This window comes from Hippichthys cyanospilos, chromosome 11, assembly GCF_059441005.1.
Source record: "Hippichthys cyanospilos isolate Australia breed blue-spotted pipefish chromosome 11, RoL_Hcya_1.0, whole genome shotgun sequence".
NCBI lineage: Eukaryota > Metazoa > Chordata > Actinopteri > Syngnathiformes > Syngnathidae > Hippichthys > Hippichthys cyanospilos.
The window spans coordinates 17,832,722-17,859,641 of NC_142379.1; the positions used below are offsets into that span (position 1 = coordinate 17,832,722).

The 26,920-nt window shown below is 38.3% G+C and overlaps 3 protein-coding genes across 4 annotated transcripts; 2 read left to right on the plus strand and 1 right to left on the minus strand.

Annotated features, from left to right (window-relative positions):
• Positions 1-941: 941 nt before the first annotated feature.
• On the minus strand, positions 942-3,816 carry cryba1a (crystallin, beta A1a). Its single transcript, XM_088426823.1, has 6 exons — positions 3,655-3,816; positions 3,168-3,234; positions 2,910-3,028; positions 1,956-2,097; positions 1,662-1,804; positions 942-1,550 (listed from the first exon to the last, which is right to left on the minus strand). The coding sequence occupies exons 2-6, from the start codon at positions 3,204-3,206 to the stop codon at positions 1,403-1,405; spliced, it is 591 nt and encodes a 196-aa protein (XP_088282949.1). The 5' UTR covers positions 3,207-3,234; positions 3,655-3,816; the 3' UTR covers positions 942-1,402.
• Positions 3,817-5,539: 1,723 nt separating this feature from the next.
• Positions 5,540-8,658, plus strand: crybb1l3 (crystallin, beta B1, like 3). Its single transcript, XM_088426819.1, has 6 exons — positions 5,540-5,610; positions 6,063-6,136; positions 6,211-6,329; positions 6,433-6,565; positions 7,077-7,219; positions 7,846-8,658. The coding sequence occupies exons 2-6, from the start codon at positions 6,071-6,073 to the stop codon at positions 8,012-8,014; spliced, it is 630 nt and encodes a 209-aa protein (XP_088282945.1). The 5' UTR covers positions 5,540-5,610; positions 6,063-6,070; the 3' UTR covers positions 8,015-8,658.
• Positions 8,659-10,131: 1,473 nt separating this feature from the next.
• unc119a1 (unc-119 lipid binding chaperone a1) lies at positions 10,132-26,387 on the plus strand. 2 transcript variants are annotated; one of them, XM_088426820.1, is made up of 5 exons: positions 10,132-10,628; positions 21,483-21,596; positions 22,773-22,866; positions 23,900-24,072; positions 25,590-26,387. In XM_088426820.1, the coding sequence occupies exons 1-5, from the start codon at positions 10,505-10,507 to the stop codon at positions 25,700-25,702; spliced, it is 618 nt and encodes a 205-aa protein (XP_088282946.1). In that variant the 5' UTR covers positions 10,132-10,504; the 3' UTR covers positions 25,703-26,387. The 2 variants fall into 2 exon arrangements, with proteins under 2 accessions (XP_088282946.1, XP_088282947.1); XM_088426821.1 differs by having other exon boundaries at positions 10,133-10,628; positions 22,776-22,866.
• The last annotated feature ends 533 nt before the right edge of the window (positions 26,388-26,920 follow it).

Here is a 26,920-nt window from a genome sequence, read left to right on the forward strand (position 1 = left end):
CGGACGGGTCATTATTTTTCCAAAGGGGCACATGAGAAACTGGAGCGCTTGGGCACGCCAATGTGTTAATCCCAATTTAGTCTATAATTTTTATATATGTTTATTAAAAAAAAGACGACTATTGTGTTCCAATAAACCAATTTGAGTGTAGATACCTATGTAGATACATGTAAGTCACGTAAAGTAATGAAATTCTAAAACTAATATTAACAGTATTAAGCGATCATTATATTTATGTTACAATTTATTACAAATATATTATATTACAAAAATAGCATTCATTCGTGCTAGGCATTCCTAACCAAGACTCCCAAACATATGTGTTGCTAAATTAAGTCGTCAATGAACATCTTGCTTTGCATTGCATTGCACCCAATAATGCACTAATTCAAATATATTGATGTATCTACAGCATTTTCAAGTCAATTTCAGTTTCTACAACAAAAAATCCACATTTCAGTGGTAGGAATACGATTACATATTTATCTTTTTCCGAGTACCTACTACTTCAAGATTTGTCCGCATCAACTGCGCAGTCATTGCATCTTACAAGAGCTGTCGTTATAAAGCTTTGGTCATTTTCCGGTGGTCCCCAACTACCGGTCCTCGGCCCGGTACCGGTCCGTGGATCAACTGGTACCAGACGACATGGGCCGCACCCGAAATAACGTTTTGGAACGGATTTAGTTTCATAGTTCATTAATTTGTGCTTTGTTTGGCTCGATCTTTGTTTTTTGACGCAGTGTCTGGCTGCTTTTGCATTACATAGTGAGAAGGATGATGTGGTTTTGAGAGCAGTCGGTTCCCCTCCTCCCGGTCCGCAATAGAAATCCCAAGTGTTGACAGGTCCGTGGTGCTAAAAAGGTTGGGGACCGCTAACCACATATGCAAGAGAGCGACAAATCGATAGAAACTAATATAAGATTAACAATACAAATAAATTGTTGGATAGAGCTCCTTTATTGGGTCTCACTGAACTGGCATATCTTCTGGTCCATGTGAGAATAAACACTGACTTGAAACACAGGTACAGTTCAAACAATTACATGACTGTCAGCAACAAATACTTTCTTTACTTTTTATTTTGACTTGTACATTTTCTCTTGCACCTGCTCTGCGTCTGAATGACGTCATCACCTGACAGACATTTCAAGACACCTTCACTTTTCCCCTCCTCACAGATGGTCAGCAGCATATCTCTGCTGCTGCTCCCTTTCTCTCTCTCTTTATAGTTTATTTCATTCAGTGTTCTCTTTTTTTTAACTTTCCTTCTAGCAACAGAACTAAGCAGAAGTGCGGCAAACATTTTGGTGACAAAGCACCAGGGAATGCTGGAATGATTATGGAGGAAAGAGGGAGCGGAGGAAGCCACGGAGCTTTCTAGCAAAGGAGACGTAAGATCTCATTGCTGGATGCGACGCAGTGACTGCACCTGGAACGATTGCGCATGGGAGCCCCATTCTCTGTAATGTTTGTACTCGCCACCATGGCGGTCACATTCCAGAATGTACTGGTAACCACGGTAACCAGGGAACTGGTAGCACACCCAGCTGTAGCAAAAGTAGAGGTGAAATATGATGATTATGGTCAAATCAAGAAAAACATTTGACTTCCTTTCCCAAACCTGTAAGTCATGATTTGTCTTAATGTACACAACTTACGCGCCACTCTGAACTTGCATGGATCCAATCTCATTGGTTCCCCAACCCATAGCCTGCAGAGACGGGTAGTCATCACGAATCTCCCACTGGCGTCCCATAAAGTTCTCTTTCTCAAACAGCACCATCTTAGACTCCTTGTGGTTCTGTCGAATGTCCGTTATATATTAGTAAATGTGTGTGCCTGTTATTTTGAGCTGTAAGCTGCAATCATTCTGCCAGTCATTCAGCTTCAGTGATAACTGAGCTAAACTGTGTGCTTTAAAAACTCTGAATCGGTTTCACAGAAAAACTCACAGCAGAGCAGATGGGGCGGAAGGACATCATCCTCTCAGTGTGGTAGGCGTTGCTGCCACTCCACGACTCCCAGTGAGGGTACTCTCCTCTCTCCAAGACAAACTGCTGTCCACAGAAGCTGGAGTGCTCATATCCTGCCCAACTATCCCAAGATGCAATGTCAAACAGTTGAAGATTTTTAGCGAATAGTATAATATCATCTGATGGGGGAAAATTGCTTGTGGAAAGCCATTGATGAAAACCAGTTTGTTAGTCACTATCCTCTCCTCAATTCAAGCCTTTATTTAGCACTTTTCTTATTTAGCCTGGTAAGGCGCTGCAGCCTATCACATCTGATATTGGACAAAAGACTCTGATCAGATCTTCAGTTATTCACAGGATGATTGTCAGCATACACTAAAGCAGTGAATTGACACCAGTGTGCTGCAAATCAATTTAAAACTCTTCAACTTGTTGGCAACAGTATCAATAAATTATAATTTCATTATTTAAATATGTACACTTTTTGCTGGTAGTGTGCCGTGAGTTCTTGTTGATGAAAAATTAATGCACTGGGCTCAGTAAAATTTCTAATCACACATAAATAGCCTCATTGAAATTTGCTCAGCATTATCTCATCAAGATAAGTAACTTCTTTTTTCCATTCTATTTTTTGTCCTTGAAAGACAATTTTGGACTTGCATCCCACTTTTGTTGTCCCAGCACGCACCATAAATGACAAGAAAGGCATTCTATTCCAAGCAGGAACAAGAGTTCGAGTTAAGTTGGGGTTTCTTCTGGTTTTCCAAAAACATGCATGCATTGTAGGTATGCATTAGCATGTTTTATTTCTCAAATGCTTTACAACCAGCTCCGCCTCACAAAATATTTTTCCCTTTAAGTATCACCATAATGGCCAATATTAAAACAAAATGAAACATTACTCTGATACACAATGTAGTGTTCATGACTTACGCCCCACACTCGACCTTCAGGGAGCGGATATTATCAGTGCCAGACTCCATGATGTTCTGGCAGGAGGAGGTAAACTCCAGACGCTTTCCCTGGAAGTTCTCCTGGTCATAAACTGTGATCTGGAGTGAACATAAATGCATTCGTGTGCACTCGATGCACAATGATATGTGTCTACACCACTGACCTCATCAGACCAAGCATTATGTACATCTGATCAGCTTTGATTAGTAATCATCTGTTTAAAGATGTTAGACTTACCTTCCATGGTCCTAGTGGGTTGGGATTATTCTGAGCCATGCTATCGAGTCTCGTGATGTTGATTTACCTTAAGAGCAGAGGAAAATCGTCACCTGACACCGGCACTGAGGTGTTCATATAACACTGTCTGTTATCTTCATGAACGGTCTTCCTTGTATTTTGGTTTGACAATGTAGATACAAGAAGGTGAGAATAGTTGAAAAGTTAGTGTTAGCGAGAAAATATTTGGTGAAAGTATACTGAACTCGATCTTTTCCAACTGTCCAAATGTTGCTAACGTTGTAGCTAGTGAGGTCACGTGTTATGCCTCTTTGTCTATAGCTGGTTTGCACATGCTCAATTGTAGTATGTCCTCCTTGTGGCTTGTCAGTGTGTGGTTGGACCTGACATATACATTTATGTGTCTCAGCACAAACCAAAAAGGTGAGGGCCACACAAATGTAAAGTGACAATGCTCTGCTATAGGCTGAATAGAATGATGGCTTACCTGAACAGGCCTCAAAGAATACCAGCCGAGCGTTCACAAGGGGGCCTCCACAATAACGGCGTTGTAACCCCAGAGCATATGGGACTATTTATACTTGGTGGTACTGAAAAGTAAAAGGGCTTGTGGGTCCGGACCACAGTCAGCACATTGCTGCCCACGGCATTGTTCAACACTGAGCTGCTGGGTTTTAATGTGCCACAGTGAAAATAGATGAAGGGCAATATGCCCAGTGCAGTTAAGCATGAGAAGCAAAAGAAAAGCAGACATCGACAGGGCATCGGCCAGAACATTAATACCACACAAGTCTTTTGGGGGCTAGAGGAAAATAATGCCAATTAAAGAGAAGGAATGATCGAGTATTTTCTGTGATACTGGGCTTTTATATTCTCCAAAACAACTTCAAATTACATTGAAAGACGGTACTTACAGAATTTAGTTCATCCCTCATCCACATTCATTTTCATCAAGCTCACATCACTGCTTTCCCATGTTCGCTCACTTCTTTGTGCACGCATGATCAGGAATGCACATCCATACACTGTCATGGACAGAGGTGCATGCAGTCACAATGTAAGGCACACAAAGAAATAGACTTACCTACACACAACTCTTGACACTCACTGACAACTGATGTAATATGCCTTACAGATAGGTGTAAATGCTCAAATTAAAAATATTTGCCTTCCTAAGACAGAACATTATCATTTTTCTTAAACAAAAAGGTGGATTGTCATTCTCTAAAAATTGTTTGAGGACAATTTTGAAGTGTACCTTTATGTTCATGGTAAGTAACATGATTGCAGCAATAAGAATACATTTGTAGTTTCACATTTGCCTAAGTTTAGGTCATGTATTGTTGGTAGCTATGTGTGGGTAGCTATAATTAAGTTAAAAAGTTACTGTAAGTCAATGTCGTTGCCCTGTACTTGTTCAGTCTAATGATAACTAAATGAAATCTTGAATCGACACTATTACTGTGATATGTCTTGTAAAACTATCTGAACAGTGTATACCTTGTAATACAAAGGGCGATCTAACACCCTTCGCTAAAGCATCTATGTCATATAACATAGTGGCACGTTAAAATCCAGTAAAACGTGTTTTACTTAATATTCTAGATGTATGTTAACATTTCAGTTGTATGGCAAGACATTTATCATTCAGTAATTACAGACATACTTCAAACCAAATACTTCAAAATAATAATAATGATAATAATAATATTAATAATAATAATTCTGTAACAACAAAACACAACAAATGGCTGAATGGCTTTAAATGGGTGCCGTTAGCTTCCTTACTGTCGGAACACACCGCTCATAACCTTAAAAGCTTGGAGAATATAAAGCCAAAATCTTGAAGAGGATGTTAACCCATTGGCATGATGTTACAAATTGTGGAAATTACTTTGATTTTTTTTTTAATGGTATCATAAAAGAATAAATTGGAAAATAATACCAGGGGGCTGAAATTTCCAGCAGATGATTATAACATGTAAAATTTCAAAATGCAACGTTTCTGACTTTTCGATGTGATTGCAGCTGGATCTGCAAAGTGTATAGTTTTCAAAGTGTGTGCGCAAGGGTTCAAGTCAAAAGTACAAAACTGTAGAGAAAATCAAGACATGAGAGGGGCTGCTAAAAGATGCTGAACACTGACATGTGTGTGTGTCTGTGTATTTGTGTTTGACATTATGCTGATGACAGTAAATGCACCCACTTCCAACAATGAGGCCGAACAACAAAACAGTCGGCCAAGTCAGCACGATTTGTCTAAGCATCATGACCTGTCAACCCCCGCTCTGCGCTCTAAACCAGACATCAGCCAATGAGAAGTCAGGAAACCTCCCTCTGTTTTCTCTTACTGGCTGTAAATGTATATATACATCCCCACTCGCTTGCTCGTAACCTATTAATGTCGCTAATGATCCACCCATTTCAAGCTGCTTGTGTAAAAGTAAGTTCTCTGCAAAAGATAGAGGGATGAGAATGTTGTTTTTCTTTTGTGATTATTTCTCTTCATGAGTGAGCAGATGGAACGTTGTCATAAAATGCAGCAGGGTGTGGTTAATTCATTTATTTATTCTTACTACGCAATGGCTCACTGGGGATTTAAAACAGACATAAAAAAGATTGAAGCCTGGATTTCATTTTAATTTCTGTTTTTTGTGAAATGAAGCAATTTTACATTTGTTGGTTTTATGGCAAATACACGTTTTGCCACAGGACAAACTCTGGGGGTATAACAGGAAAACGATGAAGAAGTGTAAGGTTGATTTAACTTGAAATTTGATTGAAAATAATTCTTCATGTCAAATGATGGAGGGATTTATCCAGCTCTTAATCAGTGGCAGTGTAAAACAAACATTCTAAATGTGTCTAACTGTTTTCTCCCCTGTTTTTCTGTAGATCTGAAAATGTCTCACTCGGGTGCCCAAGGCAGCATTGGCAGTCACTCTGCAATGGGGCTGCGTAATCATAAGGTAGAGACAAGTGTACAAGGTTAGTGGGCAGCCAAATTGTTTGAAATTCATAATCCACTGTGCTTCCCCCCTAGATTTACCTCTATGAATTTGAGAACTTCCAAGGCCGCCGAATGGACCTGTTTGCAGAGTGCCGTAACCTAAGCGAGAAGGGTTTTGAAAGAATCGGCTCCATTCGAGTAGAGAATGGGCCGTGAGTCACAAGTGCCACATTGCCAGCATTTTGCACTATGACTCTGGTGGAAATGTATGTAATATATTTGTGTTTGTCTGCGTGTGTCTGTGTGTCATTGCAGATGGGTGGGTTTTGAGCAGCAGAACATGACTGGTGAGATGTTCATACTGGAGAAAGGAGAATATCCTAGATGGGACACGTGGTCCAACAGCTATAGGTGTGATCGTCTCATGTCAGTCAGACCAGTAAAAATGGTAAGTCCTGTATTACCAATATCCAATGACGGGTTTGGAAATGAATGCATGACGGGTATAGGGATGTGTTAAAAAAAAAAAAAAAAAAGCATACAAGCGTTTGTGGCATCTACTGTGGTCATTTTCTTACTGTGAGAAATATTCTATTATAGCCTTATCTTCACTTATCTGGTTCTTTGGTTATCATTGGCTCGTGACCAGTCCAGGTTCCTTGTGCAAAATCAGTGACACAGATTAGCTGCATTGAATATTACACAAACAACTGTGTGGTGATTTTGTGAAATGTCACTGTACACTTTAAATATTTAACTTTACATACACGACATACAACTAAACTTTTTTTTTTTTCCACGTCCGTATAATCTGCATTGTACACAGAAACTATGAAAGGGCAGGTGCAAACTTCTCAGTTTGAATGCTTCTAATGTTGTAACGGTCTAACTTTAACAACAAAATATTGGAGTGATAAGCAGCAACAAATTTAAGAAAAAAGTATTATGTGCTTTTGTAGGACCCCCAGGATCACAAGATTTGCCTGTATGAGTGTACAAATTTTGAAGGTCGGAAAATGGAGGTGTGTGATGAGGATATTCCCAGCCTGTGGTCTTACGGCTTCCAGGATCGTGTCGCTAGCGTTCAGGTCACAGGTGGAACGTAAGTTTTTTCTTTTAGCTCTGCATATCACTTAGAAGGGTTTCTGTAATGTGATAATGACCATTTAACCATCAGCCAAACATTTGATTTTGGCCAAATGTTTCAAACTTTTTACCTGTATGCACTAGAAGAACTTACAACTGTTTTTCTCAAGTAGTGTTACTTGTGAAATGCTGGTGTCATTATTTATCATTAACATATATACTATAACCTTGTATCCTTAAATATATACAGTATTGTGATTTTTTTTTAATATGGCCATTATGTAGTAATGCCCTTTTGACTTCTTGCATTAAATGCATTTAAAGAAGTCAAAAGGGCATTGCGCAATGCATTAAATGCATTGTCCAAACAGCACCATGATGTCAGATCCATAATGATTTTGATTAGCTCAAGGGTTTAACAATCATTTAAGAACAAATAATGAATCCAATTGAATTAATTAAAAGCTTCTCTATCTTTTTATATTTATTATGAAATAAATTATTAGAAATATAGATGTATTTAGTATTTATACAATATTTAGTTGCCTCAATGTATGAGGCAAAGCAGTTTTATGCAACTGCAAACACGAAACAATAAGTTCAATGAGTTCCCTTGGTATATTTATGCCTTCTTGTTCATAGGTGGGTGGCCTACCAATACCCTGGCTATCGTGGTTTCCAGTATGTCATGGAAACGGGCATTTTCAAGCACTGGAATGAGTGGGGAGCCCACCATCCCCAGATCCAATCCATCCGTAGGGTGAAAGACATGCAGACACACCGTAGAGGCTACTTCGAGTTGAACGCATAGAGCTGGTCACACTTAACGACAAGTGACATGCAAAGTCTTCACTGACAAATTTCCTGCACAAAGCACATTGCTTCTGAAAATTGTTACTGATTTTATCAGCACAGTTTGGGCGTAAATAAGCCTCCCATAGTTGCTGTACTATTGGTACGACGCAGTTGGTAGCAATGCTGTCTGTCTCCAGACCTCATAGAAACGATAATCGGATTTATCATGTTACCTTGATAGTTAGCAGTTTGTGTTTTAAGTTAGTTTCGGTGCTATCTCAACCCTTATATTTAATTTCTATTCATGCACATACAGTATGTGTTTCCACAACAATGATGCCAATCAGCCTGCATAAGAAAGCAGTCTCCCATAGCATAATGTTAGGTTATTCATCATTCCACCAACTGGATGAATACAACCATGGACAGCTCTCAGATCTGAACGTGCAGCCCTGCAGTAGATGTCTTCTCAGAACAGTACAGAGGAATTCTGGTGGATGCAGAGCTGTGTCTTTTGCAGATATCATCATCTTTTGAGTTGATCACATGAGTGCTTCTATTGGCTGTATAACTTACATTTACACTTTCTCAGGGATGCTGGCATCTGGAACTTTCCAGTGGAAACGAACAATAAATAATAATAAAAAATAAAAAAAATCAGTCACACTGTCTTATTGTTTCTTTTAGTGTGCTTATTGTTTTGCATTTGATTGAATGTGTAGGCAAAAAAAAAAATCATGCGTTTATATACACTGACAAACGAGGTCTTTTAATGAACTAGAGAAAATCTTAGAAAGAATTTTTACATTAAAAAATGGTTTTCTCAATGTATTTGGGTTAGGTGTATTTAATTTTTTATGGTTGATTACGAGGATTCGATACAATTTAATTGTATTATATTTTCACCAATTTTTTCAGGGTAGCCCAATTTATTCAGAGATTTGATCTATAAAAACAGGAGTTTGGAGTCAGGGACCCCTTTTAGAAAGCACATTTGCAAAGACACCTATTGCAAATGTTTGTGGAAACAAAACAAAACAAAATATTTAAGCCAAACATAAGTGACCTTTTTATTCACCAACATATTCAATTTTACAAGTATATTTGTTAGTCTTCAGCTGTACTGAAGTTTAGAAAATAAAGCGTGCACATTGCACTCATAACAAACTAGGTCGATTTCCCCCAAACAGGTTACAGCCAACTAGCTAGTCAAAAAAAGCATTATAAAATAAAATGCTGCTTTAGTTTTGCTAGCTTTATTGCCTCGTTAGCATGCAATTGTAGACACAAAACGCATTTTGAGAAATTTCAAAATTAATACATTTTAAAATCTATATTCAACTGGTTGAATGGTTTGCTTTATGAAGAATTATGAATACTTTCACAATTTAATATAAAATGTAATATAAAATAAAGTGAAATTAACACAAATATATATATATATATATATATATATTTTATTATATATATATATTATATTATATATATATTATATATTATATTATATATTATATTATATATTATATTATATATTATATTATATATTATATTATATATTATATTTATTATTATATTTATTATTATTATTTATTTATTTTTAATTAATGACCAAATTTATTTCATAGACCCCCCTGCAGTCAGGCTACGGACCCCTCTTTGAAAATCACTGTTGTATCCAAGTAATAGCCGAGTAAATGTCACAACTACAGGCAATTCAGTGTATCATTTATTTATTTATTATGTTGGTTATACATTTTAGTCACCTCGGTGAGGCAATTGAAGGCAATGCCGACCTTTCGTTTACCTGGCCTTGTAAGGTCATTTGGAGCCAGTTGGTCATGGTGCGAATCCATGGTGAAGGATTTGTAGGAGAGATGCTAGTCTGCTTCTAAGATCGTTTCGAGGTGCCCTTTAGCAAATCACGGTCCCTACCAGGACAACTCGAAAGAGGCAGTAATTATATATATATTATATATATATATATATACAGTAATTATATATTAGAGAGAGAGAGAGAGAGAGAGAGAGAGAGAGAAAGAGAGAGAGCGAGAGAGAGGGGGGGAGAGGGAGAGAGAGAGCGAGAGAGAGAAAGAGATGGGGGGCGTCAAAATAAGGCCGCACAGTGTCGACGAGCAGACGAGTGCAGACTGTGAGACTGGGGTGCGTAGCGCTCGTTTAAAGCCGCAGGATTTGGATTAGCCCGTTGTGAGAGCCGATGAGCCCTGAGCGACTGAAGGAGGGAGGGAGGAAGCAAGGGAGGAAGGGAGGGAGCTAAAGGCTGATTTTGATCTTTTACGGGATCGAGAGGAGAAGAAGGAAGGGAGGTGCGAGCGAGGCACGGAGAATGGGCTATTTTGGACCCGGGCACTGAGCCTGCTCCCTGCAGCCTTCGACGCAAGCAAAAAGCCTCCCGCGGCCACCGCTAAATCCACGACGCCGAAAGCTCCTTCCCCTTCCGGCCAGGAAAGCGCCACTTGCCTCCACGCTCAAGCGCTCCTCGCTGGACATGAAAGTGCAGCAAGGCTGCAACTCGTCAGACATGGGCATCCCCGTCACCACCGAGGAAGAACTGCGCAGAAACAGCGTCATCACGCCCGAGGATGTGCTTGGCTTACAAAAGATCACCAAGAGTAAGTATCCGTGTCTTTTCGGAACCTGGACGGGTAATTTGGGAACATGGGATAAATCCTTGCTGCTTCAGATTAGGGGTGCCCATCTGCTCCCGTGCCCCGCGTGTCACTCGACAACGAATTTTCTGCAATACGACATTTGCATTCATCGGTGCACCATGGACAGCGACACCAAAAAGTCTCCATCCGCTCACTTCTCAAGCAGGCGCTCCAAGTTGGACACAAACCTGTGGAGGACATGAAGACAAACAGAAAGATAGAAGCAATCATTTGGTAAAAGTGCAGAAGACAGGTGGATGAAATTGTGCTTTTAGTGACGTCATGGGAGATCAGGAATCTATCTGCGACCATATATTTTTCTTCAAGACTGATGTGTAGACAACTTTTCAAGTTACAGACTGCATGACATCAAATTTACTGCGATACAACATTTACATAATAGTTATGAGTGTGGGTAATATAGGAAGTAGAAGGTAATGAAAAAGTTTCATCATTTTATTATAATCATTTATACACCAAACTGCTCATCGTTTTAATTAAATAATCATCTTAATTCATCCAATTTTATATTCCTTTGATACAGTTTCAATACTATTTATTATTTGGGTAGCTGATGAAATCGAACCTATCCCAGATGACTTGCCCACCTTTTTTCTGGGTTTGGACATGTGACATTTGGAAGCTGAGCTGTGATTGGTTAACACCTGTGCCCTCAGTACATGCAATGTCATTTTCAATTAACACCAAGTGGTAAATAATGTTTTAAAAGTATTAATTGAACTTGAAAAATAATTAAGTTTTAAAATGAATTTTAGAAAAGATATAATGTTTTTATGGCTGATAATGACCAAATATTTTTAGTATCCCTCTAAGTAAGAGATGTTAAGATATTTGTGGTCCTCTTTCGGCTGTGGTCAAATGCATGTAGGGTCCTATTTTGTACATTCTAACTTTGATAATGGGTGTAGTTTTCTTTCTTCTGGTGTTTTGAAAGACCTCCGAAAATAGAAGAGGCACTACTTGACGTCTGTGCCGTTCTAGGACGGAACATAGCCAACTGCCAGCTTGTTCAGACTTCTCCCCTTCATCCCCTTTGAAGTCAGTCGAGGTGCACATTGTCCTTGAAATTGCAGAAGCCAAAATTGACTTGTTGGGGTTGTCCCAGTTAATTGCCTTGGGCAAATTACTGCAAGTAAAACTAAACTGCGAATGATGTAGTTGAACACTAAAATTAACTGATGAGTAATCAAATAAACAAGCTACAGAAAAACTGTTTGACCAGCCCTGAGTGGGGAAACTTTATCAGGGTTACATCATTGAGATAATACTTAAATCAGCCTGCATGATGGTTCACTAATCTCGCCTCACCACTGACAACATGTAATCTGGATTATGTTGGGAGGGCGGAAACACCATATTATGCACTGACTTGGCACACAGTAGGTAATTAATGATCTCACAACCAAAATATACCTGTAATTATGTGTTTTGTCCTGCATTTTCTGAGTTAAGGCATTCATTCCTTTCTAAATTTCTTTCTCGCCCTCTTCCAATGATGCACATGTCGTGAAATCAAATTGTTTTTTTCTTTATGTTCTTTTGCGGAGAGGCTGACTAACACTGTGGTCACCCTGGAGTTTTTAACATGTTACTTTTAACAGGGCTTCAATTAGCCAAATCAGGAATCAATTCTTCGAGGTAAATGCTACCCTCTCCATGATGACAACCGTTTCGTACTAGAACTCGAAAATCACATCTAGTTTGCGACTGAACTCAATGCTCGCTTGAGTCTGAATATTAAGTCCTCATCCCACACCACTCAAAATAAACCAGGTTCTTGTTTTCTAATCCAGCGTTGTCCCTCTGGAGAATATTACCATAAATCAGGAACCCACCAACTCCAACAGGGAGGATCCCTGTTGTCCCCCTGCTCTTAGAATTCCAATATTGTAGGTGTCTTCAACATCCTCTATGGACAAGATTGAAAGGTTTATTATTATTATTATTATTATTATTATTATTATTATTATTATTATTATTATTATTATTATTATTATTATGTATTCATTTAATTGTTTGCTTGTTTATTTTTCCAAATGGAAAAATGTAGGTTTCTATTTGAGGTGTTTTTTGTAAGGTGGGAATAAATGTGGAGGCCATACTTTGAGAATATTTTTATTTGAAATATTCTGAAGGTAGTGTTTTTCTTGTTTGGCTGTTGAGGAGTTGAGAACAGATAATAGCACCATTCAGTTGCTCATTTTCAGGAAAAAGACGGGAAAATGGTGCCTGATGTCAACAGAGCAGTGATTTCCTCAGCCAATAGAGGGAAGGTCATGTTTTAGGGGCAACCCAGAGGCAGCTAGTCATGGTGTCTCAGTGCGATTACTGAAACGCAACACAGGCAGCCAAGCGCACCTCCGGCATAAAAGCACTGCTGAGAATGGAAAAATTGAACATCATCATGGTCCTCAGTCTGTTTTTGTCACCTTCCGAACCAGAGATTGTTACAAGTTGGGTTTGAGACACATTTGGTTGCTGATGTATTTATTGTTTTGCTTTGCTTTGCTTTGCTTTGCTTTGCTTTGCTTTGCTTTGCTTTGTTTTGTTTGGTTTGGTTTTCTGATGACTCTCATGGTGTTTTTAGTCCAATAGGTATTTGTCTTTTTTGTTGCTATTAACCGTCATGAGAATGGACCTCATTCTCATTCTCATTCTCTTTTATTATTTTTTAAAAGAGCAGATAAGGCAATGACAATGTTGTGTATATAATATCAGCTGGTGTTTTTCGAGCTTGCAGAGGAGACGGTCCAACCTTTGGTTGAGATTGGAAATGTTTCCCCCATACTTAGGCCATGTCTGTGTTTGTGACTAAATTAAATGTTAACTTTTTTTATTGATCCATACATATTTGATCCATCATCAACTGTAAAAAAAAGTCATGACCTATGTTCTTTATCGTCAATTTATGTACAGTATTTGTCGACACACATACTACATACATATCAAAACATTTTGGAAGTGGTCTTAGTTAATTACTTTCCATTCATTCAATCATTTTTTATTACAGGTGAGCTGGAGCCCATTTACGCTTGATGCAGAGACAGGGTACCACCTGGGCTAATTTCAGCCAATCAGATGACACATATAGCTAAACAACCATTCATGATCTCATTCACACCAACAGACAAGTGTAGAGGCTTTAATAAACCTGACATGCATGTTTCAGGCAGAAGCAAGTAAAACACCACAAAGGATGACCTGAGACATGATTTGAACTTGTAACCTCAGAAAAGTGAGGCAGACAGTGTAACCAGTCAAGTACCGCCCTGCATAAAACAATTGTTAAAATTTGATTTTAAAAAAATGATTTAAAAATTTACTGGCTAACAAACAATCTCAAAAATGTTGGGAGAAAATGTTTTTTTTTTTAAATATTGAATTTTTGGTGTCACACCTAACGTATTCCCAGGCTAAAGACTGGAAGTTTTTCAGCATTCTCCTGTCATCATAAACATTCAGTGTGAGATGGTACTCGAGAGCAGCATGAGTGAAGAGGATAACAGTGCCCAAAGCGCAAGTGCTCTGTGAAAATGGAACGTCCAGAATGAGTAGCGGTTGGTAGAACTGTGGTCACAACAGGGCACCCTTTCTACTCTATCACGACAGTCGAGCTTCACCACTTAAAAGGTCAAGATATAACTGAATTTAACAGCTCGAGCTGTGCTCCAACATTGACACCTCCTGTGCTTTTTTGGACTAAATGCTTTACCAACGGTTGGGAATTTTAGCTCAGCAATCAGTGCATTACTCTCCCAAGCCAGTGATGGGTGCTGCTGTAGGTAAGAATCCCGAGTGGGGTGAACCCCACCCGTGACCTAAGCAATAATTATAATGATATTGAAATGCAATATAATTAAAAAAAAAAAACATAAAAATATTCAAGTATGTAAAAGTTACATATTTCATTCATATATATTGCCGTATTTTACTGTATAAACAGCAATGCCCGCATTCTGCTGCTTTTTTCTTTTTGTTCTGCTCAAATAAGTACCGCAACTATTGAATATTTTTAGCCTTTGGATGTCCTATGTTAAATTTGTATCAAATATATAGATAAAAATAACAAATATGTATTTTTCTCTTGGTGTAAAACAGAAGGACAAATAACATACTTTCACTTAATTATGATTATTATCCTTTTATTTTGATTTAAACTGCTTACTAGCCGAATTCTTCTTTCCGCTCTAGCATCATTTGATTTTAGACAAATCTCGCTCATAACTTTTGGTCTATGAGATGAATTTGCTGGCTGAAACAGCACGTTTGAGTCAGCATCGTTTGTCAATATGTAACCAGTAGGAATGGCAACAGCGTCAGAGTCATTTATGTCTATCAAAGCTGCCTATAGGGCAAACTCGTGCTGTGCTAGCTAGCAGCTAATTTATGCCACCAGTAAACTCTGGCAACACATGCAGTATATCATCGTCAACGTCAGTGTGTTTGAGTTATTTGTTAATGCAGTTGAATTGGCAATTTAATATGATTTCAGAACAGCGTTCTTGTTTGTATTGGTAGCAGCGGTTGCAGTAGAGAGACATCTAGCTGTTAGGACTTGTCGCTGGGAACAACTTCAAAATAAAAGTGTATTCAGGCATTTTTGTCCATATATTACTAGGTAAATAAAGGTTTATTTTTAATTTGGCCTTCTCACTGCTTTACCGTTTTGTTTTATTGTCTTGCAGAAGATAACAATTGTTGCTGTGATTGGCTTGATGTATTTTTCTGGTGCGTTCTCTCATAAGCGGGTATCTTGGGCAAGAAGAAAATTCTTCAAGCATTTTTTTTTTTTTTAACTGAAGTACTCGGGTTACTAGAGGAGATTTTCTAGCTCTAGCACAAATTGCTGAACACATTATGACAGCCCTGGCCAAAAACCTCTCCTTTTTTGGTTTTCTGCAAAGAGAAAAAAGAAAAAAAAATTACATTCTGGGCAGAAAAAAATGCCAAGAAACTAGTTGTACTCTTTTAATTTGTGAACCTGCAAAATTCACAGACTTTACGAAATGTCAGTCTGGGACTGACAAAAAAAAAAAGCAATCTTTGGATTTAAAATAGCATGAGATGGTAGTCTTCCAAGAGTCTTTTCAAAATCTTCTCAAAGTCTTCACCTAACATGAGGCAGTAATTAACTGCTAAAGGTGTAATTACTGAGTAATTTGGCCATGCAACAATAAAATCTTCCTTAACCTCCCAATGAACCCAACAGTGTGCCAAGGTGCCTACGGCTGTTGTCGAGGTGAGACATAGCACAGCCTGCCATACAGGGGTGCACTATACTATGTGAACATTGAGTTGTAATGTTAATGTGACTGCAGCCTGCCTCTGGCTCTGGATTATGTGGGTGTGTAAGAGTCTGGGTGATGAGCGCACACACCTATCTTCGGTAGAGGTTGGTGGCAGAGTCCGACGGACTGAAACATGTGTTGTGAGAAGTCAATCCTTGCCTGAAAGTCTGTAATTCCACGCTAATCTCTGGGATTAAAGAGCTATACGTGGCATCTTACTTTGCTCTTTAGCAGTGTTGCATCCAGGACCTATTTGTATGAACAAAATAGGTATGACTTTCGAAAATAAGCCAACCAGAAAAATAATTCTGATTTTGAGAGATGTCATATAGGTTTCCAGAAACGGTTTCTGTCTTGCCAACCTAGCCTACTGTACAAAGTAGCCATGAGGACCATTGGAGATTGTTGGTATGTACAGCAGGGGGACAGTACTTGCCAGAAATTCCTAAAGGTGTTTTAAGGTTTAATGTGGATGAAAAGCCCCACATTCTAAACTTCAAACATAAATATAATGTAAGATACATTTAAACAGGCGCTGTACCAACAGCTTTAATCAAATCTGTTTAATATCTTCTTGAAGATCGTACAAATTACATTAAAAAAAAAGGCTTGCTGATACATGTGTGAAATACCCAGACAAAAGTTCACTCAATAAAGATGTGCCACTTCAACTTTTTTCTGGTTAGAGTGGATACCAATTACTACTTTCCTATCTAGCCATATCTTTTGCGCTATTTTGGATAATTTGGGTTTATAAAAGAAAATGCAGTGTGAATAAGTGGGTTTCATAAAGTATAGCTGAGGATGAATCATGAATATTTGTGGAAAAAAACACAATGAGGCACTACAGCTCATTTCTACTGCATCTGGTGTTCTTTTCCCTTTGACAATTATCATGTTAATATTCTAAATATACTTGTCTTTTGATAATACCATTTGTTCTCCGGAGATGTGGGAACACCAAAAAAAGAAGGCCTCAGGTATGTACCTTCATCAACTCCCTGAAGTGAAACACTTCATTTGCATAGCGTCTTCGCCTAGCCCGGAATTGCCTTTTATTTGCTGCGGCACACCAATTGAGCAGAGCAGTCAGGTGGATGAGGGCAAAGAAGAAGCTAAGTGAGCTGGTACCACTATCACAAGGGTTGCTAGGTGACCATGGCGAAGGAAATCAAGTGGAGCTTTTTTGGGGTTTGTGTGTGCATGATTGCGTGCGTTTGTGTGTAAGTGTAGCAATTATTTTACATAATGTCATCGGAAGGAATTAGCTGTAATGAGTTCAGATACAAGAGTTACATAAAAAAAAAATACCAAAACGATTATAATAATATATAAAGCAATATCGTGTACAATATACACAAGCAGTTTACACATTTACACATCATTTATACATTCATGACCTAGTGAAAACCATTGTGTCCAACATAAGTGCATTTACACTCCCTAGATGGACCGCCCCTTGGCCAACTCTGTTCATGCCCCTGGTTTAACTGCTATTGGGATTGCAGTTCACTCAACAATATTTGTGTTCTTAAAATTTTGATTAGCCTATTTACCTACAGTACAATCCCATGAAATCCCAAATTTGGAATTCTGATTCATGGACTTTCAGTGTGACAGTGATATGACATAATCGTCAGCAATGAATGTTGCATGTTCACATAAAATAGCCATTTTATTTGAAAAGAAATAGTTCATACTGTATGGCTTATTCTTAGTTTTTATACTACAGGCTGGACACAAAAATATTAAGAGTTATCATGTAGCCACATTATAGATGAGTCAGCATATAAAAGTTTATGATGTGGATTAGCCCTTCAGTAAAAACGGTGAGAGCCATGCTGTGACGTTGAAAAAAATAAAACTTATGGCATTCATTACTCATTTATACGTCTAGAATACTTGGAAAATTAGTTTAAAAAAGTCCCCGCTTCCATAGATTAGGTTACAGACCCTGGGATTTTTTGTCCCATCTGTCCCATCATTTTATAATAACAATAATAATAATAATAATAATAATAATAATAATAATAATAATAATAATAATAATATAAACGTGCCAGAGAAGTAAAAATGATCATCAAACACCTACAATACATAGTATTCAGTGTAATCTACAGTAACACACACATATATAGTATATATCATCAATGTATTTCCGCAGTACTAGAGCATGAATTCACAAGAAGTTGCACAACACAACCTATCTTGTTGACAGCGAGCTCAGCACTGAATGTTGTGTATGGAAAAGTTGCTATAAAACCACAAGAATCTGTAGATAGGTGTGTAATGAACCGCTGGGATGCCATTTCATCTTATTGCCACCATTCCTATACCCACTGGCATTTTTTCAAAAGTGCAGGCACGCATTGTTCCAACGGGAGTGAAAGGGTTAGCACCTTTGAGCAACTAAGGTAGAAAAAGTGCCATATCCATGTAAACATGCCGTACAACACAGGAAGCTTTTTGTCATTTAGAGCAGGGGGTGTGCAGTGAGCTTTAGCATGTGTTCAATCTTAAAAAGGGGCACATGTGTGACTGATGGCGTGCCTGCACCATCCACGCACTCGGGACTCCCACCACCGAGTAGCGGAGTACACTGACTGCTGAACTAAAATCCATCAAAAGACCAGTAGTCTCTGGAAGCTCAGCAGAGGTTTTACACACAATCATACAGCATCTATTCCACATGGAACAAGAGTAGAAAACCTTAAAAAACATAATTGACAACTTCCATACATCCACTTCCTAGAACCGGCTATCCTCACTAGGGTCGCAGGCTTGCTGGTGCCTATCCCCTGAACTGGTTGTTGGTCAATTGAAGGGCACATGAAATGAGCTTGGAATTTGCTTGGAGTTGCAGTCTAAATTGAAGGCTCATACACAATTTCTCACAGTCCCCTCAACAAACTGGCAATAGAGTGTGTGGCATTAAAGCGGCTGTTCTAAACCTTCTTAGAGAGTTTTTGGAGGGCAACATAAATGAGACTTTGGGTGTTTGCAAGGGAAAAAGAGAAATATGTGCACCATGTTTAGCACAGAAATTCCACTGAAACTAAGCCTATTTCAACATGAAGGCATAACTAAATATTCAATATACAGTATACAGATCTATATTCACATACATTTCCGTGCTCTATTTTTCTTTTTTTTTCGATTCATAGAAAATGCCCATTTGAACAATGGTGTGTTGCCTTTTTATATTCACTTTTTTAATCACTGAATACTTTTTCTTCTTTAAGATGAACTTGTGAGGAGAAAATATGTTAAAGACACCTAGTAGGAATGGAATAAAATGACAATATGTCAAGTTCTGCTGGCTCTATGTTGATTGTTTCCACTGTCATTTGTTTGTAGTCTTTCTACTTATCATTTAGTACTATTCATGTACAGTCCATGTACATCCTGGTCTGTATGTGCTCTGCAATTGACTTGCGACATGTCCAGAATGTCCACTCTCACCAAAATGCCAAACAGAGCATTCTCAGGATAATAAACTGCAACAAAGAGTATAATATGCTTCTAAAATTGCAAAAACAGGATCTTAATGATTGCACGTTCGATGTTTACCACTGGACAGAATGCATTTGCAATGTCTTTTGGAGCCAACCAGTAAAGTAGAGGCATGCAAATAGAAACAGTCCAATAAATCAGCATAAATAGCACTCTTTGTAACCTTGTTATGTGTAGGGCATTTTAAGCACAGGTGTGAACTGTGGTGTGCTTTATTTTATTAAAAGGTCTATAAATATCTTCAAGCAGGTGACTTAAGCTCGTGTGGACCATCTGCTCTCTAACCCTCACAAATACTAAGATGATTCTCCGTGGATTATTTGTGTCCATATCCAGCTCAGCACACATTGTGGCTTCCTCGGATGTTTTCCTCGAGTTTGTTTTTCTTTCTGCAATGAAAAACTATTGTAAATGAGAATGTCCGGTACCGGTATATTAAGCAACCTGGGACAGGCAAAATAGACTTTCCAAGGTGTGTTCACTGCCACTGGTTTGTCCATGTGATGGTAAAACACAATAAGCCTCTTATATCTAATCCTCCTCCCATGGAGTGTTTCACGCACACGTACACACACGCACAGTCTAATGGGGTAAAAAGGGGCTCATCATAGCAGTTTTCCCATGCAGACCATCGGAAAAGTCCACAAAAATAATGGCATAACATCATGGCGACAAACCTCGGTGCAATTTTTATTTTTGTGCCCACAGATCCCTGCCCTGGACACAAGCTCAAGTACACACACACACACACACATGCGCACGCACAGCCACTGCCCCTCGTAATGAACGATTTTTGGAGGGCCTGCGCTTTTAATATTATGAATTTTATTCAAAATACCAGAAAAGAATGTTCCAATCTATTATACTATATTTTACAACCTTTAAATGTGTTTGAATATTTTTAAAAGGCTCATTGCGACATAAAACACAATGAAGGGCTTTGAAATTTCGGTTTTAGTCCCACTAATTTCAGTACTTAACAAAAAGAAGCGCGCATCAGCTCCTGTTCACTTAAATGCCAACAGAACAACATTTGAAGCCAAGCTGCACAATACATTTTGAAATGTGATGGACTCGTTTAGAAAAAAAGGAAATGTTTCTTGCACATTTTCAAACAAGTGGTCGACCACAAACTGTGGATATCTATCCATCCCCTCTGAGTGGCTGCCCTATTGAGCAAGTGCTGCGATGGTCCTACAGCCCCGATTATAAAATGACATTTGGCTTGTATCATATGTTTTATGAATTTACACATTACATAGGCAACAGCTTTCTTCATTTGGACTCGATTTCTAGTAAACAGGATGATTTAGGAAAAAAATACGCCAGTCACCACATCGTTGAAGCGAGATATCAAAGTCGTAATTTGTCAGAAATGACAGACACTATAACCGCATAAAATAATGAATTTAGCATTCACTTAGTTTGCATCTCAGAGGGATACAAAAGAAATCTTGCCTTTTTTTTTTTTTAGACGAGAACTCGAGGCAGTTTCTGGCACCCCGGTGCGCTGCACTGGCTGAATTGTTGATATTCACGCCTCTTGATATAAAGAACTGTAGGGCAGCATAGGGATGCATGTGATAAGCAGAACTACCTCACAGGCAAAAGGTTCTTGGTTTGAATCTGGACTTCTACCTTTCTGTATGGTGACTGTGACTGCAATGTGCTCCTTGTGCTTATATGGATGTTCTGCAGCCGTTTTGTTAGCCTCGCACATTCCAAAAATATGCTTGTCAGGTTTATTGATGATAAGTCATAAGTGTGAATGTAAATGTGAATCGTTGTTTGCCTATAAAAAATGTAGCCTGCGATGGACTAGCAATCAGACTGGGGAGCTTCCTCCCTCTACTCAAGCTGGAGAGAAAATTGACGTGTGATTTGTCAGAGGAGACACTATATTTGTACAGTCATTAAAAAAAACAACACATACACACAAATAACATCAATAGCGTTCTTAGTAAATGCAACCTTTTTTCCCCCTCTGTTTCAGACTACCTTTGTTCGCCTGAGGAAAACGTCCACATGATCGACTTCACCAGATTTAAGATCCGTGATATGGAAACAGGAACAGTCCTTTTTGAGATCACTAAACCTCCAGCACCAGGTCAGCTCATAACTGTGACCAAATTAGGTCATTTTTTTGTCATGCTCACTACAGGTCAGCAATATTTTCAAAACTGGGAACTACTTCCTGGGTGCTGATAAACGTGACCGGCTACCAGAGCATTTGCAAAATAACACATTCACAATATTGCCCTAGTAGTACTGTTATTTTTCGCACTATAAGACGCACCTAAAACCCTTTGAAATTCTCAAAAGGTGACAGTGCGCCTCATAATCTGGTGCACCTTATGCAGCGCACAAATCGAGGTTCTTAATTTTTTGGGAACAAAAAAATTAAATAGTTTAATCGCCAAGTAAATTCTTCAGTTTGTAACCTCTGTATTTCATTTATAAATGTATGTTTTTACAATTGAAATTTATATAACACCCTGTTTGAAATTTGTGTATACTGTACAACATATGCTCCAATTTTCAAGCAATTTATACAGAGACAAAGAATGTATAATATCAATCCCAAAACTCTTTTTAAATCATAAACATTATATATGGGGTTTTTGATTGAAATTTGATTACAAATTTTAAGTTTAATATTTAATTGAATCATAATTCTAATCTTTTAAACATTTGATTCATCCAGGCATTGATCTAAACAGTCTTTTGATGTAATCCAGAGGTACTTCCCCCCCCCCCATTCTTCAGAAAGTACTAAAACAAAACAGCTGTTTATTAATTTTGGAAGTGAATGGATTTGTGAGACTGCTTAAAACCCAATAATAAAGTTTGACTTATGTGACTGTTTAGTTGACATTCCCTTTAGAGCAGTTCCATCTAGTGGATGCATAACACAACCACAGCCGCTACTGTAGCTTCTATTCTATGTGCCTTGTAATGCGGTCACCCCATATATATGAAAACAGTTGTTAAATAGGCCTGGTGCGCCTTGTAGTGCGAAAAATACGGTATAGTGTAGATGTATTATGTAGTATGTAATACTTTTTCTATTTTATCCTCTGTGTTATACTACAACACCTAAAAATCATATAGTATTTTACTGTAGTAATTAAAAAAATTAAAAAAAAACAAACCCCGTCTAAGTGTAAGCATGAGAGAAAGGGTTTAATCTTACAAAAAGTTTCCTGTATGTTGGAAATCAGAGGTTGCATTTGATGGTTTAAACTATTTCTTCCAATCTCATAATCATATCATTTATTCATAGCAGGTGGCAGAAAGCAATGTGACCCCAACGCCGGGCGCTTTGTTCGCTACCAGTTCACCCCCGCCTTCCTACAGTTGCGGCAGGTCGGAGCCACGTAAGTTTGCCTTGTACTTGTGTGAGAGGCAAGAGGGAATTAAAACAATAAGACTGGATGATAGCGTGGGAGAGAGAAAGAGAAAAAGAGAGCGAGAGAGTGTGTGTCAAAAATGAAAGGAAGCTCTCAGTCCTGCTGTTCTTCTAGAAGACTCGAACAGGATGTAGTAGGAGGTTGCGTGGGCTGACAAACGAGAACATACAGAACAGACAAGCTGTCAATGTTTCTGAGAAGTGCTGGTCAATGGTAACTGCAAAGCAACCACACCGAAAAAAGAAAACATGAGCTAAACTTAAAAATATTGACAGTTCATCACAGCCAATATGCAGATTTTAAAAGTCAAGGATATTTAAAACTGTCCAAGTCTGTCAAAAGTGGTAAGTTTGTTTTTCCCTCTCGCATCATCTGCCCATTGAGGGCAACTGCAAGTGTGCAGCGGGAGCCTTGTTTCATTGAGTCTCCTCAGCTGCAGCACCCAATCACATTGTCCATTTCCTGCTTTGTGGGCTTTAGTAACAATATAACTTTGCTCCTATGGCTACACTATGATAAACTATCACCACTCAATGGTAGTTTAGTTCAAATCACTCTTTTTTTTTAATATTGTCATTGTATACTAAGTGCCCATATTTCAGTTGAAATTTGACGTGTTCAATCAGAAAGAATCCGTGTATACTTTAATTGTTGAGCAAAATCCGTTTTGCTCACTGATGGTTTGTTTTGATTTTATTTACATATTTATTTAGGTTTGCATGGTAAATGTTTGTTATTGGAACAGTTTTTATAATGTAGAAAAATTGCTATTTAGCAAAAAGCTTGTATATTTTCGAGCTGTAATTTCAATACCGTGCTGCCGTGATATTTTACAACACAGTCCCAACAAGTGTGTACAAACATGCTGTCCATAACATAACTTTTACTGCTGAAAATGGCTAAATAAGTGTGCTATTGCGTTGTCGAAAAAGTCAGAAAACACATGCTGAGTCTATCCTTCTTGTTTCCCAAATGATCTGGGTGTGCTTGTTGTGTGCAGGGTGGAGTTCACGGTGGGCGACACACCCATAAACAACTTTCGTATGATCGAGAGACATTACTTTCGAGACCAGCTGCTTAAAAGCTTTGACTTTGAGTTTGGCTTCTGCATGCCGAGCAGCAAGAACACATGCGAGCACATCTACGAGTTCCCTGCACTTTCGGAGGACATCAGTAAGTGCAGTCACACACATCGGATATGAAAATTCAGATCCAGCTCATGCTCAAGTACTAGTGTGCTCTTAATCCTCACTCGCTAGTACATTGTAGCTGGGCCTCCAAACCTATATTGACCCAGGCCTTTTTCTTTTTTTAATTCCACCCCCCGGCTCGCTCCAATCAAAAATGCCACAAAGAGAATGAATACTCACACAATGATGATTTGTTATAGTTTATTTACAATTGTTATGAATCAATCAGAGAGAAATTTGCACCTGTTTGACACAGGTAATACTGAATATGTACTGACAGAAAGCCATAATGTTCTTCTGAGCTACTTTGGCAACAGGTTAATACACAAGTACTGTACCTTCTGCCATCTAGTGGAATATACCTAATTAGTTAATTTGTTCTTTTCACGAGACTGTACAGTACTACACCACTGCCATAGTTGGTAGAATGATTAGGGTGCACTGATAGAAACACTGTTATCATTGTAAGGGATTTTTTTTTCTCCCCAAAACCGTATGCCACCACTGTAAGACATTTCAGTGCGCTGGTGAAAATAATAATAAACTATAAAGACCAGTATGTTGAAGTGAGGAGAGGATCAGGCCATTAGGGGGGGGGGGGGGGGGGCTTGGAAGTCGTAATGTAATGTAATTACTGTTTTTGCTGCAAGGCGGTAGAGCAAGGCATTACACTCAAAAACTAGCAATATTTCACTTGGTACAAATGACAGTAATGCACATTACATGCATTATAATATATTGCTAAACATTTGCTCGTAAACCCTTTAAATTTATAATATTATTTGAAGCAGTTGTTAACATGACATCTCAATTCATTTGGTTTCCTTGAGATGGCGCTGGTGTATTGTTGGTATGCATAGAACTTTTTTGAGGTTGTTTTATCTGTACGTTTTCATTTTATATTTCCAGCAATCTAGGCCTCATTTACAAGTCCCAGGGAGGAATAATACTTATTTTGGGATAATTTTGAGCATGTAAGTTTACTTAAATTTAGTTTAAGGTCATTCTATTGGCGGTGTAATGAGCATAATGAGCTACATTAAGAATGCCAAATATATCTTTCCAGGTGAGAGTAATGTAAAAGTCATGCAATCGTAGTGTAATGCCTTACATTTCAAATACAGGAATATTATATTGTGACTAATATCTTTGGAATGACAGTAATAAGTAATAAATAATGCATTACAGTTTTGAAGTAACTTGCCCAACAGTGGACACTCATGAAGTTGTCAGCTAGAGCAAAGTATCGGTTGACGAGTAGCATTTAGTTACCAGTCAACGTGCCCGATTCTGTCTAGGAGAAAGCTGTTACGAATTAGATAGTTGTTGTGCACTGAAATGTCTAACTAGCCAGGACAAAAAGTATACTAATACGTGGACCTTAATCTGTTAGTAGTGTGAATGATCAAATTGCTTTCCATAATCACTTGCATTACTGTATATTCACAAGTTCACAAAGCTCCCAAGCCTACATCACAAATATGTTGTGTTCTCTCTCAGTGCGTGAGATGATCCTGCATCCCTATGAGACGCAGTCTGACAGCTTCTACTTTGTTGACAACAAACTGGTGATGCATAACAAGGCAGATTATTCCTACAGCGGGGGGCCATAGAACCACCATTTCCTCCCCCTTGTTTATACATTCTCCACTCAACTGTTTCCACTTCAGGACCCAAAATAGAAGAAACCACGGACGTCTCATTTCTGTTAGCGCCTTGTGTAGGAATGAACGAAAACCAGTGAGCATTTTCAGGTGTGTGTGTGTGTGTGTGTGTGTGTGTATGTGTAGGTGGGTGGGTGTGGGTGTGTGGCCAGCACATGCGTTGAGCACACAGTACATATCAGTTCATTAGATGTACATTGATTCATTTTCATCGTGTGTGATTTGATAGCCAGTAATAACTAGAAATCACATAATACTTTGTCTTCATGGGGTCTGATATTTATATAGTTTGTACTACCGATGGATTCTATTTCTGATTGCACATGTAACAATCAGCTCACGTTACTCAGCTCAAAATGACAGGCAAACATGTGATTATGTCAGTGTTTGTGTATCAGTTTTTGTTTGTTTTCAGGTTCATAGCACTACTATGTCTATAGTATTTTTCAAAGGAGTATTCATTTTGAAGAGTCAGAAGTTAGACATAGAAATTTTGATATCCAGTACATACATTGTAGAACAGAACACTGTGTATACATTTGAATTATGATAATGAATGTTGTAATAACTTTATGTCCACTTTTGAAAAGTGAAGTTACATCAATGCAATAAATATGGGACTTTTTCCGAAAAATTGAGTCTTTTTTTCTTTTCTTTTCTTCCACGGTATGTGTTTGGAGCACAGCAAAGGCAATATCTATAGTACACAGCTATTGATTAATTCTCTTTTCACTTGCACATGGCTTGTGGAAGAATGTCTCCCGAAGTATCTCTACTGTCATCTACTGTGCAAACTATTAACTACCTTACTGTAATCTTCCTTGTACCTCCTGCAATGAAAGCAATGCTGTTTGTCAAAAATGCGCCTTTTTTAAAACAAAGCTATATATTGAAAAATGTTAATAATAACTAAATACAATTGCTGCTTTTCTAGGAAGCATGTTCTCGTTTTGGCAGACTAAGAAGGAAAATATGTTGGGTACAATAGCTGGTCTGAGTACACATAAAATGTCATTTAACTGGAGTGGGCACAGCATTTTGCAAAGATAAATCGTAATTTGATACTACACTTATCCTGCAGTTTAATTCACGGGTCAACATTTTTCAGCTTTTCAAACATGCACTATGACTACATGAAAATTTTTTTACAGAGTTGTCATCAATTTT

Excerpts from the sequence above, each read along its gene's own strand:
- cryba1a (XM_088426823.1), bottom strand. The coding sequence starts at position 3,206 with ATGGCTCAGAATAATCCCAACCCACTAGGACCATGGAAG. Across the intron at positions 3,029-3,167 it reads ACCCACTAGGACCATGGAAG|ATCACAGTTTATGACCAGGA; the intron begins GTAAGTCTAACA and ends TGTTCACTCCAG. Across the intron at positions 1,805-1,955 it reads TCCGCCCCATCTGCTCTGCT|AACCACAAGGAGTCTAAGAT; the intron begins GTGAGTTTTTCT and ends GACATTCGACAG.
- crybb1l3 (XM_088426819.1), top strand. The coding sequence starts at position 6,071 with ATGTCTCACTCGGGTGCCCAAGGCAGCATTGGCAGTCACTCTGCAATG. Across the intron at positions 6,137-6,210 it reads TGGGGCTGCGTAATCATAAG|ATTTACCTCTATGAATTTGA; the intron begins GTAGAGACAAGT and ends CTTCCCCCCTAG. Across the intron at positions 7,220-7,845 it reads GTTCAGGTCACAGGTGGAAC|GTGGGTGGCCTACCAATACC; the intron begins GTAAGTTTTTTC and ends TCTTGTTCATAG.
- unc119a1 (XM_088426820.1), top strand. The coding sequence starts at position 10,505 with ATGAAAGTGCAGCAAGGCTGCAACTCGTCAGACATGGGCATCCCCGTC. Across the intron at positions 21,597-22,772 it reads CACTAAACCTCCAGCACCAG|CAGGTGGCAGAAAGCAATGT; the intron begins GTCAGCTCATAA and ends ATTTATTCATAG. Across the intron at positions 24,073-25,589 it reads TGCACTTTCGGAGGACATCA|TGCGTGAGATGATCCTGCAT; the intron begins GTAAGTGCAGTC and ends GTTCTCTCTCAG.